The sequence below is a fragment of the Bremia lactucae genome, linkage group LG1 (assembly GCF_004359215.1).
Source record: "Bremia lactucae strain SF5 linkage group LG1, whole genome shotgun sequence".
NCBI lineage: Eukaryota > Oomycota > Peronosporomycetes > Peronosporales > Peronosporaceae > Bremia > Bremia lactucae.
Window position 1 is genome coordinate 2,418,455 of NC_090610.1, and position 13,039 is coordinate 2,431,493.

The following is a 13,039-nucleotide window of genomic DNA, read 5'->3' on the forward strand; positions in this document are numbered from 1 at the left end:
ACACCCAGTTACAATATTAATACAATTTTCATTTTACCCTCTTAAGTTAACTTGTCTTAAGGGAAGTCTTCCTCTGCACGTACAGTGTACGTCACCTAACGAAAGGCACCACTCACAACTGAAGCAGTGTGAAGTGGACTTGTACTGGAACAGTACAAGTCGTAGTGCCCCGTTACACATATATAACAATAGATTGATCTTCGACCTGGACAATACGTTTCTTAAATTTTATAGTTCGATATTATTAACTATCGTATTATTCTAATATAATTTTAAGCTCCGATGTTTTTTCACTGATTAAAAAGAGCCCAAACGTTTCTAGCTTTTATGTTATCAATCATCAACCTGCGCCATCACGTTTCCCACAGTCATCCAAATCCGGACGAAGCTTGTAAAAAGGAAATCATTTATAACGAGTTCAACAAATCGCACGAATTCGGCCAATTGCAAAACTAGCATTTAGTTTGCTGGTGGGAAGGCCTCAATAAGCAGAGGTAGGAACTCAGCTGTTGCAATTTTGTACACGGGATGATTAACTACACCTAGAAGCGCAGCGGCAAATATGCTGTGGGAGACAACACCAACACTCTGTGATGACGTGTTCGAAAAGATAAAATTTAAGAACTTTGTTGCACGAATTTTTATCTCAGCGTCAGTCTCACGATGATCAGAGGTCCACCATGGGTCCGCATCAGATTTAATTTTGCTGAAGTCCAAGTGAGGGTACTCGAGTCGCTTTTCAGAGATGCTGCGACGCTGGTCGCAAGTGCTCACACCCAGTATCTCCCGTGCTAACTCTACCACTGTGCTTTTGATGTTTTGTTGATTTTGGTACGCAACGGAGTAAGTATGAAGTGTACGCTCTAGCGGAGACACCAGCACATTGTCGAGATGTAAGCCCATAGAAATCTCACCGTCGAGCATTTTCGACGCTTTTCCTGCTTGTATGACCCCGGTTTTTGTCAAGGGCGAATCCAAATACTCTGGCAGCTTAGAGTAGTAGCCGTCCCACGCGAACATGCCATACTTGTTAGTAGCGACGTTGTGGATACCTTCACCATGACGCAGAAATACCAGAAGCTTCACATTTCTGCCTTCAAGTCGTCCCGCGGCAACTTCAGCATGCACATCATGCCACGTGTATCCATCCTGCAGCCCCATGTGAGGAGGGTAAGACGCTGGGGGAGACTGGCTAGGATCCCGTTGACTAAAATATTTAGGAATGTAGCGATACCGAGATGACGTAGGATGCTGGCCACTAGCTTTGCATATCACGAAAAGAAGCGCACCGAGGATTACCGCCAACATTTTAGCGTTACGAGTTAAGCGAGATCCGAGAGACTGACGGAAAATTCAGATGTGAGGAGGAAAGGCTTCCAAACAGCAGAAATTTGTAGGACCTGGTACTGCGCTGATAGATGGGTTGTGGCAAATCAATCGCCGTTTTTATCACTTACTAACCATATCGAATTGTCGCGGATTTGCCGTTTTGCAATGTTAGGGTACCGCTCTTTGAAGCGAGCAATTACTGCTACTTCAATGTTCTTCTGCATCTGCGGGAAGCCAGCCTTAAAGTTATCATTGCGACATGTCTGTGAGTAGTATTATGTGTGGCAGACTAGCCGGGAAAAATCCTTCTCCGAAAGATATGCACTTGCTCTGATCTGCATCAGCGAAAAGCAAAAGCACCACAAAGTGTGTACGAGGCGTTTTTCTAAGAATCTTTGCAATCTACTCGAAATTGAGCAAATCAAGTCTCAAAAACAACATTTTGCAATCACTTTTTCCATCTTTTTCATGTACTTGATGATCGTATGAGCAATGCAAGGCTACAAAAAGGGTATGCGTTCGCAGGCAATCCTTGTGCAAGGGGCTTCAGTAACCAAGTCTTTACTTGTTCATAAAAATTAATCAAGTACACTCGAACAATTTTCTTGGTAGGAACAAATACGTAGCAACGGTCAAGATATATTCTGTACACCTGAGCGAAACTGACCACTGCATTTTAGCACCACCCACTCTTAAGAAATTGATCTTAAGAAATTGAGGTCTTACGGAATTTATTGAAATATTCTGCGTTGTCACTTTTATCAAACAAAATATTGCACTGTAGGTTAGAGCAGCTAAAATTATTAAAAAATGATCCGTAGCATAGAGCGGTATTGTTGAAGGTGGAGCATCAGGCGACGCCCCAGCAAAATGGAATGGCTGAACGAATGAATAGGACACTGACGGAACGTGCAAGGTCGATGCTAAATCACATGCAAGTGGAAAAGAAGTGGTGGGCTGAAGCTATAAATACAGCTGTATATGTGACCAACCGGGTCACGTGCGCTTCATCCCCGACGAAGACTCCAATTGAGATGTGTTTTGGCTTGAAGCCAGACATGTCACACATGCGCGTTTTTGGTGCTCAAGGTTACGCACACATTGACAAAGCAAAACGTGCTTAATTGGACAAGAAGGCATTTCGGTGCATGTTTCTTGGTTATTCACACGAAGTGAAGGGTTATCGTGTCTGGAATTATAATTCAGAAAAACTTGAAGTCACAAGGTCAGTGACATTTCAAGAACAGCCACGGACGAAGTATGTACAAGTTGTTGATGACGCACCAGTATCAACTCGTCAGCACGCAAAAATAAATGGCGAAGGAGACGATGATATCAGGGTTCAATCACCAATTTCTTCGAATCACGATGAAATTGAACCTATGGAGGTTGATCAGACTAACGGTGATCAAATAGTCTCGCCTCCTCAAGAATTAACGTCGTTGGGTACACGTCTAGAGAATGGACATGAAGATGATATTGCTTTCGATATCGATGACGTGTACATGGAGCCAGCTAATTGAGGATGATATTCAGGCCATTGTGCCCAGGGAGGGATGGACTAATCTCGATGACAGTCTAGAGACACATTCATCTCGTGTTAGTGGACACAATAACCCTCTCGCAATATCTCCTCCAAGTACAGACTCACAAGCTTTGGTTCCGGTCGGGATGTCAGATGCTATTGTTTCGTCACGAGGAGATGAACCTGTAGAACGTGCCTCAAAACGATATCGTATTGAATATGATCAAGCTAATGCGGCATTTGAAACCCCATCAACGTACCAAGATGCTGTGAAGTCTCCACAAAGTATGATGTGGAAAGAAGCGATAGAAGCCGAACTGAAGGCACTAGATAGCAAAAAGACGTGGAGTCCCGTGGACAATTTGTTAAACAAGAAGGTAATTGGAACTAAGTGGGTGTTCGCCATCAAGCGAAATGAAAATGGTGATGTTGAGCGATATAAGGCTCGGCTTGTGGCATTAGGTTATCGTCAGACCTATGGAATTGATTACTGGCAACATACCGCGAAACACACGAATTGAATTCATGTTCGCAACCGGAGAATACGTGTCGTGATGGCTATATTCCAATATGATGTCGATACAGCATTTATCAATGGTGTTCTCGAAGAAGAGGTGTTTCTTAATACACCCGAGGGCGTTAAAATGAAATCGAGTCAAGTGCTGAAGCTAAATCGAAGCCTGTATGGACTTAAACAAGCTGCTGCAACATGGTTTAAGACTATTTCAGGCGTTTTCAAGAGCATGGGATTTGTGGCGTGCGTTTCGGATCCGTGTGTATTTGTTCGTCGATTTGACAATTTTTCATGGACTTACGTGACGTTATATGTCGATGACATGCTCATTGGTGGCATTTCGTACGACTCAATTAAGCAAGTTGCTGATGAATTGTCTACTAAATTTCAGCTCAAGAGACTGGGTAAAGTGCGATTTGTTCTGGGCATCGAAGTTGACTACAAGATGGAGGAGAAACGACTCAAGATCTGTCAAAGCGCGTGGATAGCAAGAATGGTTGAAAAATTCAATCAAGATAATGCTAGGCCGGTGTATAATCCGGGTATGGAAGACCAGAACATGATAAGTGTGAAGTGATGGACCCAAAAATGAAAAATCGTCCGTATCGTTCATTGGTGGGTTCACTTCTCTACGTGGCAACCGGCACAAGACCCGATATTGCATTCGCGGTGTGTCAATTGAGTCGACACTTAGAAAAACCAAGTGAAGAACATTGGAATGCAGCTATCCGAGTGCTGCGTTATTTAAAGTCAACCGCTATGGATGGAATCTGCTATCGGAGCAAGTCACGCGAACTGCAGTTGAGTGCATTTAGTGACGCTGATTGGGGCAGTAACAAGGACAAATGACGCTCAACATCAGGTGTGATGGTGATGGTCAACGGATCACCCGTGATTTTTTTTCAAGTCAAAAATGCAAAACAGTGTGTCGCTAAGCACTGCCGAAGCCGAATATGTGGCTTTATCATTGTGTATACAAGAAGTATTGTGGACTAAATCGCTATTGCTGGAGATGAAGGTCAAGATTAATGGTCCAGTAATGGTGTACGAGGACAATCAAAGTGTGATTGCTATCGCGAAAAATGAAGGATATCAAAGTCGTGCGAAGCACATTGATATACGCTATCATTTTGTCCGTGATCAAGTCAAAAACAAGGTAATACAGCTGGAGTATATTAAAACCAAGTTACAGCTCGCTGATTTCCTGACCAAGACAATTTCGACAACGAAGTTTCAATTTCTCGTGGCCAAGACCAATATTAGAAACTTCTCGTCGAGGAGGAGTGTTGAAGGTGGAACATCAGGCGACGGTTCGTTGTCGTGCTGATGTGGCGGTTACTGTCGTGAATGACACAAGAAGAAGAGCAAGCGAAGCTGTTACATTTAAGTACGTAACATGTATGAGGGTTTTATAAGAACGAATTTACTTTTCCATTTTCCCTACACGAAGACATTCTTACGCAGTGTGTTGTCATACCCCAACAGGTATCACATGACAGTAAAACATTATACAAATCTACCCAGATTGAGCACCGTGCCTTCCTCAATTGTAGCCACTATCACTGCATAAAGCAAGGGCTAAGTTTAGCTTTCAACATAATCTTTGATATGCGGGATAGTTCCTGACAATCCGCAAGTTTTTTAAGAAGTTCAGCAAACATTAAATTTGTTAGGATTTAGCCAGGGCACAAGCTTAAAGACGAACATTGTGACATAATAAATTATGAAAATTGCTAAATTCACACCCTTTTTCGTTAAATTGACACCTTTTTTTATTTTGAGTTTGAAGTGCGAGGGAGGCGGCTGGGGCTAATTATAGCGTAATACGTTGTCTTAATGTATGCAGGAGTTATTGGTCGCATGATTATTCTTAAGGGTGACATGGGGGGTAACAACACCATTGCTGAGGTAAAGTCGGATAGCCATCATACCAATACTAATCACTTTGCGCTTACTGTAACGGGTGTATCGTTACATGAAATTAACACTTAAAGGTTGTTAATTAATATATAATCTAAGAGGTAGATAATATTTGGAGAATATTACTATACATGGTAATATTCTAAAGGCTTATCCAATGGTAGATATAGACCATTATATCTACTTTCTTCGCGGTTCAGTCAGCGCTGGACGCGCGCAAAGAGAAAGACAGATAAGACTTTTAGTACATATTTTGTAAAAGTTTATAATTAAGTTAGTTTTAAGTAGGTAGACAAGAAGAACTTAATTATATTGATACAGTTTTTAATTAACCCTCTTTAAAGCAAGTGTTTTAAAGAAAAGACTTCTTCTGCACGTACTAGTGTACGTGAAGTGACGTGAGGCACCACTCGCACTGAGGCAGTGCGAAGTGGACTTGTACTAGAGCAGTACAGGTCTGCAGTAGCCCGTTACACCTGGTAGCACTTTGTAGTCCGTCCAAGGACCACAGTTCCAATCATCTAACATGAACATGTTAGATGAAATGAAAATACGCATCACGTTTCGCGTGATAGCTACTCCTTTCTAAGTGACATAGAAAGGAGTGCGGTCGAACGAATGAGTTCGAGCGTAGGGAACGATGCCATCTTGGCCATGCTGTCCGATTTCGGACAGAGATGCCCTCCATTCAGCCATCGCCAAGTCCATACAACATGAACTTGACGAGGCGAAGGAGAAGGTAGCCTTGCTTAATCAGCAAGACTCTCAACACGCAGAAGTTGAGGTGATGAGGGATACGTCATCGCCAGGTTCAGAGACACATATTGATTGCGTGTCTGGAGCAACTTTTTTCAAGAGATTTACAAATAATCTCGAGGTTACTAGTAGGGCGTTGCGCCCCCTTCTAACCCCGACCGTTTTTTTAGGGGTCCTCCTCGTTGTTGCGATTTCGCAACAACGTCGAACTCGCGACCGTTGCCCTTTTTGGCACTCGGTCCATAATTACGTTCAGTACTTCTGGGTACTGGGCGTGAAGCACTGCACTCATGAGCGTAGTATCCCAATTTGCAATCACCTTTTGTTCGAAAAGCTAGGTTTCTCGCTTTCGACATAAGAGAGGTTTATAGATTCTGGACCTCCAAGCTCGTGTCGTTTTAGAGGACGATACGATGACAAACTAGCTTGAGCCTGTCTCAAGCTAAAGTCCTCCTGTTCCGCAACGGATATTGCTTCTTGAAGCGTATCCAGTCCCAAGCGGAACAGGTGGGTCTTTACGGGACCATCCATTAGACCTTGCATGAACACCGTAGTCAACGTGTGTTCATGGACTAAGTTCTTCGCGATACAACTTGCTAAGAGTCGTATGTGCTGGGCATAAGCGTGAACATCACGCTTGCCTTGCTTGAGTTTCAGAAGCTCTGATCGAGCTTTGAACTCGTGCTGTAAAAGCTGCTCATCGAAGGACGAAAGTGTTATCGATGAGAAGACTCGGATAGGAGGTTTACGTCCCAATATTGAGAGTATTTGAAGGCGAAGTCTTTACATTTAGTTATTTCAGGATGTCGAGACTTGATCATTAAACGCCTTTCGTAACGGTAGCTCGTTGCATAAATATTATTGTCTCCAAGAATATAATCAAGAATGGATAATATCATCTTTTTTAAGATAATATTATCGATAGGCCACTGCTATGTGACACCCATTTGTACCACCACCCCTGCGTGTCAATTCTATAGGACGCCAGAAAATACAAGCTAAGTGCTCTTTCCGAGCATGTTGGAGATGAAACTCCCACGCATGAACTCCATTCCTGCGCTTATAATTGCAAGACTTTAATGCGCATGCGAAAGTTCTGTGCAATTTGTTGGCCTTCGTTTAAATGCTTGGTTTACGATTTGGGCGTCAGACAATTTTAACCAGCTGCCAAGACTATTTCGCGATTGCGGATCTGAGGTAGAATTTTAAGGATTAAATATCAAGGGCGCAATATATTTTATGTGGGCTCCATAAGTTATCAAAATTGACAGCGCTTACAGCCTTAAGTCGCCGTCGTGGATGATCTCCATAATAATAAGTACATGCAAAAAATGCACTACTTTAATGTCAACCAATATGGTTATCCATCATATTCTTCTTTCTCAAAAAAGTTTGAGCCAAGCATTTCCATCGGTAAATACGATTGATCCTTCAGCTCATCTGCAGAATGGTCCGGGTTGTATTTGTAATCTTTGCCATAACCCAAATCGGTCATCAATTTCGTAGGCGCATTACGAAGATGGAGCGGCACGTCCGGCAGAGCGCCTTTATCCCACTCTTGAATCGATTTTTTAGCACGTTTGTACGCAGAATATATCTCAATGGATTTAGGCGCACGCGCCAGCATCGTTGCAACATGTGCGAGAACGACATCACATTCTGGCATTCCAATAAAGTGAGCAGCTTGATACGACGAAATAGCCATCGGTAGTAGTTCAGGCGCTGCGAGCCCAACATCTTCACTTGCAATTCGAATGAGACGCCGAGCAATGTACAAGGGGTTCTCACCACCCTCCAACATTCGTGCCAACCAATAGAGTGTCGCATTTTCATCGCTGCCACGAACAGATTTGTGCAGTGCACTAATGCAATCGTAGTGCATGTCGGCGTTGCGGTCATAAGAAATTGTTTGTCGATGCTTGAAGCAGTGCTGAACGTGCGCAAAAGAAACTCGCACCAATCCTTTCTGTGTATCCACAGGGGCAGTTTGAAGGGCCATCTCTAAACAACTTAAAGCAACTCGCGCATCACCAGCACACTGCATAGCCAGGTACTTATGCGCCTCATCATCGACTTCGATCGATGATTTTTCATCATTTTTACTGTGGCAATTTGCAGTGCTATATGGCACTGCGTTTAAGTTTCGATTTGTCGTTAAGGATCGCATGCCTCCAAAATCAGCATCTTGCACAGCTCGTCGAAGGATTCTTTCGATGGATTCTGGGGTATGTTTATTAAGCGTAAACACACGACAACGACTAAGCAAGGCATTGTTAACTTCGAATGATGGATTCTCAGTTGTGGCACCAATTAATGTAATCGTGCCATCTTCCACCGGCGGCAAGAAAATATCCTGCTGACTTTTATTGAAGCGATGAATTTCATCCGTAAAGACAATGGTTCTTCGATGAAATAGCTTGCATTCAGCTCTGGCTCGATCAATCGCGTTCTTCAGGTCCCAGGCTTTAGACGTCGCACCCGACAAGCTTATAAATTTGCATTTTGTCCGCTTAGAAATTACATGAGCTAATGTCGTTTTACCACATCCTGGGGGTCTGTAAGATAGAACAATGTAAAATAAGAGAAAACATTGATACTATCATTGAATCATATTACCCCCACAGGATCATATTGGGCACTCGGTCGATTTCAATAAGCGAGGACAACAACCCTCCAGAGCCAAGAAGCTCCTCCTGACCCACCACATCATTTATACACCTAGGTCGCATCCTCTCCGCTAGTGGAGTAGCCGAAACGTCATCGAATGAGTGCTTGCGTCTCTTGACAGCAGGGGGCGATGTGGATGATGAGATTTCCGGTTGTGAAGACTTTATATTGGTAAACGGCAGCAATATTTTGTTTTGTTCCTGCTTTGACAGACAAGATTCTACGTGTAAGAGAAGATTATCTAAGCGCACATGACGCGAGCAGATTGGACACTCGGGGGAGACCATCAGCCCGTTAATTATCTTCAAACGTGTTAAGCTTTTGACCAATTACATGCAGTGGCGGGAAAAGGAATTGCTAATTTCCCAAGAAATCAAGCTATTTTGTTAGTGTGTCGAACTCGTCCAGAAATTGTTGGTCTAGGGGTGACGTTAATTCTTCTGTCTGCAACAAATTGGCAGTAAGAACATTATCTTCTGGTATTGCACGGTACTTGCGAAGGAATCGATGACGAGCCGCTTTGCGTACGTTGGGTCGCTCTCCAAGCTTTCGACACGCACATTCTTCCGTCTCTTTAGTTTCGTTACTTGCAGCGTCAACAAAAGCGAAAGCACTGTTTTCTTGGGGCGATTCTGATGCCGCAATAGTGTCATAGGAGGAGCCCTTTGAATTCATGACCCATGTTGACGTTGTCAAGAACGAAGGCGTCTGATCCGTCGGCTGATGCGAACGCTGTAAACTTTTAAACCACCCGGAAGTTTGCACAAGTTGCGATGGTAGTGGACCTCCCATTGTTGATCCTGGACGGCGCCTTGCAGTCGTACAGCCAGCGCCGCTTCTACGAGAGTGGCCTTCTAGGACGATAAATGGCTGGCAATGAGATACATTATCCTCGTCGAAAAAATAAACATCGTCACTGCTTTTAAAAGGCAGCGAGTGCTTTTGATGATGCAAAAGACCAGTGTTCATAAGCATGTTGCCAAGACGAATCCCTTCGCCTACTGATCCTACAGCTTCAATATCTTGCATCTTTTGCGTCGCTAGCTCGCCGGAAAAGCTCTTGACGCTTCTACCCGATCCAGCATTCCTAAGCAACGTTGATTCGTGGTGTAATCCATCCCACATTTCTAATGCGAATGCTGAGCATACCTCTTCCTGAATGCATTCAAGAGCCGCGACGACTTTTTGAGCGGTTGGGCGAACGGTTGCATCCCCATGCCACATGCTAGTGATAATTTCTGCAAGACCGACATGCAATTGACGGTCGAGCTCTGGGCGAGTGCCCGACATGACCAACTCAAGCACGCGCAAATGGTTGTCATTTGTACCAGGGTATTTTTCCGAGCCCGGTTTCAAGATGTCCCACATAGTGATTGCTAACGAGTAGACGTCGGCTGACTCTTCATAGGCAGCGACGCCTGCTCGTCCATTGATTATTTCTGGTGCCATATAGTCAACTGTCCCTTTGACTGTCATCTCCGGTGCACTTTTGCCTAAATTTGGCTTAAGTCTTAATTCTTCGTCGGCAGTGTCCGTTGGGATTCCTCCATTGCTGTGTAAATTGGTGTTTGCATTTGTCATCGAGTTTGGATACTCGTGGTAGTGCTCGGCATCTGGTGAAAGACTGCTCGAGACAGTAACAGGATGTAATACCGATGCTGCGGCACTCACGACGGCATTGATCTTTGGATCATTGAGACCGCTAATCTCCCAGGGAATATCGGCTTTTGGCAGACTGCGAGACTCGCCAAAGTCAGTAAGCTTAACGTTGCCTTCGACATCTACCAGAAAGTTGCTTGGTTTGATATCACGGTGAACAAAAGCGGGAGAGAAGCTATGGAGATAAGCAACCGCTCGTGCGGCATCAATCATGTAGCCAATATTGATCAAAAATTGCTGGCGTCGAGCGTGTTGGTGTTGTAGCGCCAAGGCTTGTGTCACCACATCAAGACTACCCACACATAGCTCTGACACTAAACAGATCGTCGGGGGCGAAACGCACATACCGTAAAATTTAACGATATTTGGGTGGTTGAGCACTCCGCAAAGTGCTGCTTCGTGTGAGAATGCCGCCACAGTGTCTTCCGTCACGCTTGTAGGCGTATAAACTTTAATGGCAACTGGAGTCTTTGAATTCAATAGTCCGTTGTACACTACAGCTGTCGATCCGATGCCAATACGCTGCTTTATGTCAAGAAAGGAAAAATCAATAATGTACTTGCGGTGCATTTCAATAAGAACGTGAAGGCCTTGAGATGAAACACGCTCATGAATATTCCCTTTGCGAAACACGGCTTGCAAGCCGACTGCTCGCTGTCCAAGTCCACGCCAATGCTCTGTGTCGGCCTTAAGCAACCGGTAAAAGAAAATGGGGCAAAGTGATCCCCACGCCAATTGAATATAAGTGAGCGCAAAAGCTGGGCGTATATACCCATAGATGAAAATGAAGCGGTAGGCAAGCTCAAGCAGTTGGTATACGATTCCAAAAGCACAGTATTCACGCAGTGTTCGTCTAGTCGCACGCGCTGGTGGACGAACAATAATATACATGTAGACTGAATAAAAGAGGAGGCGAACTGCCGCCATCATCCATTGATTTTTTAGAGTATAGGTGCTTTGGCCATAGATTGTTATGAGCCAGGCAAAAGGCAACGCGTAGCATGATAAGATGAGCGTGCTCACAATCGATCGCATCAAAGCTGGCAACGAGACGCTTTTCTGTAGCATGAACACAACCACGAGCTCGACCACGAACTGACGTGCAGCGCTCATGGCTTCTACAAACATAACATCACCGCCTGGAACATAGAATCTTTTTGCTAATGCAATCGTGAAAAACAAAGCTTGTAGGTCTGTCGCGACGCACAAAGTCCACAACAATGGCTCAAATGCAGGTAACAACGTTTTTCGCGAGGCTTCGCTGTCACCTTTAAGCGCAACATAACGGTTGTAACGCATGTACGAAATTAGCGCCGCAGATAGCACCGACATTGATCCATAACTCACTACCAGGAGAATCGTAAGTATCATAAGGTGTCGTTGTTGATACGCAACCAGTTCCGCATCTTTAGCGAATGGTAAAGCTGATGCAGAACTTTCGGACGTTGCTAGAGCTTCAAGTACGCGATAAAATGAGTGTCGAAGGTTTGGCTTCTATGGGTCTAAAGCAGCTATCATTGCGATTGCTGTCATCTTCACTTGGAAAAATACAATGTGAAGTTACAGACATATACTTCAATTCCAAAGCATGGTCAGTTGTATAGAGCAAACATTTCGCCCATCGATTTTGCATCATGCGAGATGAATATCCCACTAACACAAGCCAGTTTAATTTCAGCGTGCTTGACAATTTCTACTACAAGCAGCAACCTTGTGCAGTTGGTCTGTGGTTTGTGCATCGCTTAGCTTCAAGTCTACGATCGCTTGACGAATTCTACTCGAATTTTGATGTTCCAGTACGCAGCTGGATGGTAATGTATGCACCTCATCATTAGCACAACGGGTATTCGAAGAGTTTCGAAATTTTACAGGCCAAATGAACAGCAGAATTTTTTAGTGGGTAGAAGCCAAAAATGGATATTTGTAACGGGCTAAAGTTGCTCTAATGTTACACAGTCCGTTAAAAACACTTGGTGCACTTAAGGGGATGGTCACTTTACTTAATTAAAGTAATTAGACAACCACTCGGTGTGTTCACATTTGTGACCACACCGAGTGGTGGTCTAATTACTTTAATACCAACCCTTGTGTATGTGATGCATATAGGTGCATTCACATTAGGAGGGATGACGCCTAGCGTCATCCGTTGACGCGAGGGATCTAGAAGGATACGCTAGATACAATCCCTAGAAACTTGCTCACCAAACCGAGGTCCTTCAGCTCTACCACTTTCATGTCGGCAAAGAATTCTCGACCTTGTTTGCATTACAAGCACGTCATTGCGTAGATCCCAACGAGATGAAAGTCTTGCCATCCGGGCACACATCGGTTGGAGAACCGTTGTTGTGGTACCCTTATTTTATGGGTAAAATACCCTTTTATCTAATTTTAAAATAGTTAGTTACTTAAATCCCATTTATTATGGGTAACAAATGTGGTCGCCGCCAGATATAAATCTGGCGGCCAAAATCTATTTTTAATTGGCCAGGGTATGGTTTTTAGATTTAAAGAATTAAATAAAGTGCAGTTCCCCTTTTGATCTTAAAGCGTTAAGTGCCTTTCTACGGCTTGCACATTGATCTGTAAGAGATAGAAGCCTTTCTAAGAAATATCCTCTTAGGCACTAGTTGCCACTTGGTTCTACGAACCCCTGAATCCCTTGAACTAGG

At 43.9% G+C, this 13,039-nt stretch overlaps 2 protein-coding genes across 2 annotated transcripts; both read right to left on the reverse strand.

Annotated features, from left to right (window-relative positions):
• Positions 1-459: 459 nt before the first annotated feature.
• CCR75_007961 (uncharacterized protein) lies at positions 460-1,308 on the reverse strand (the record flags this gene model as incomplete). Its single annotated transcript, XM_067966017.1, has 1 exon — positions 460-1,308. The coding sequence occupies one exon, from the start codon at positions 1,306-1,308 to the stop codon at positions 460-462; it is 849 nt and encodes a 282-aa protein (XP_067822765.1).
• A 5,948-nt stretch (positions 1,309-7,256) lies between these two features.
• Positions 7,257-11,292, reverse strand: CCR75_007962 (uncharacterized protein). Its single transcript, XM_067966018.1, has 2 exons — positions 8,661-11,292; positions 7,257-8,599 (listed from the first exon to the last, which is right to left on the reverse strand). The coding sequence occupies exons 1-2, from the start codon at positions 8,996-8,998 to the stop codon at positions 7,405-7,407; spliced, it is 1,533 nt and encodes a 510-aa protein (XP_067822767.1). The 5' UTR covers positions 8,999-11,292; the 3' UTR covers positions 7,257-7,404.
• Positions 11,293-13,039: the final 1,747 nt, after the last annotated feature.

What these genes read in the sequence shown, in the direction of transcription:
- CCR75_007962 (XM_067966018.1), bottom strand. Translation starts at nt 8,998, where the DNA reads ATGGTCTCCCCCGAGTGTCCAATCTGCTCGCGTCATGTGCGCTTAGAT. An exon ending in CCCAATATGATCCTGTGGGG is followed by an intron (nt 8,600 to 8,660) that starts GTAATATGATTC and finishes TCTATCTTACAG; the next exon opens with ACCCCCAGGATGTGGTAAAA.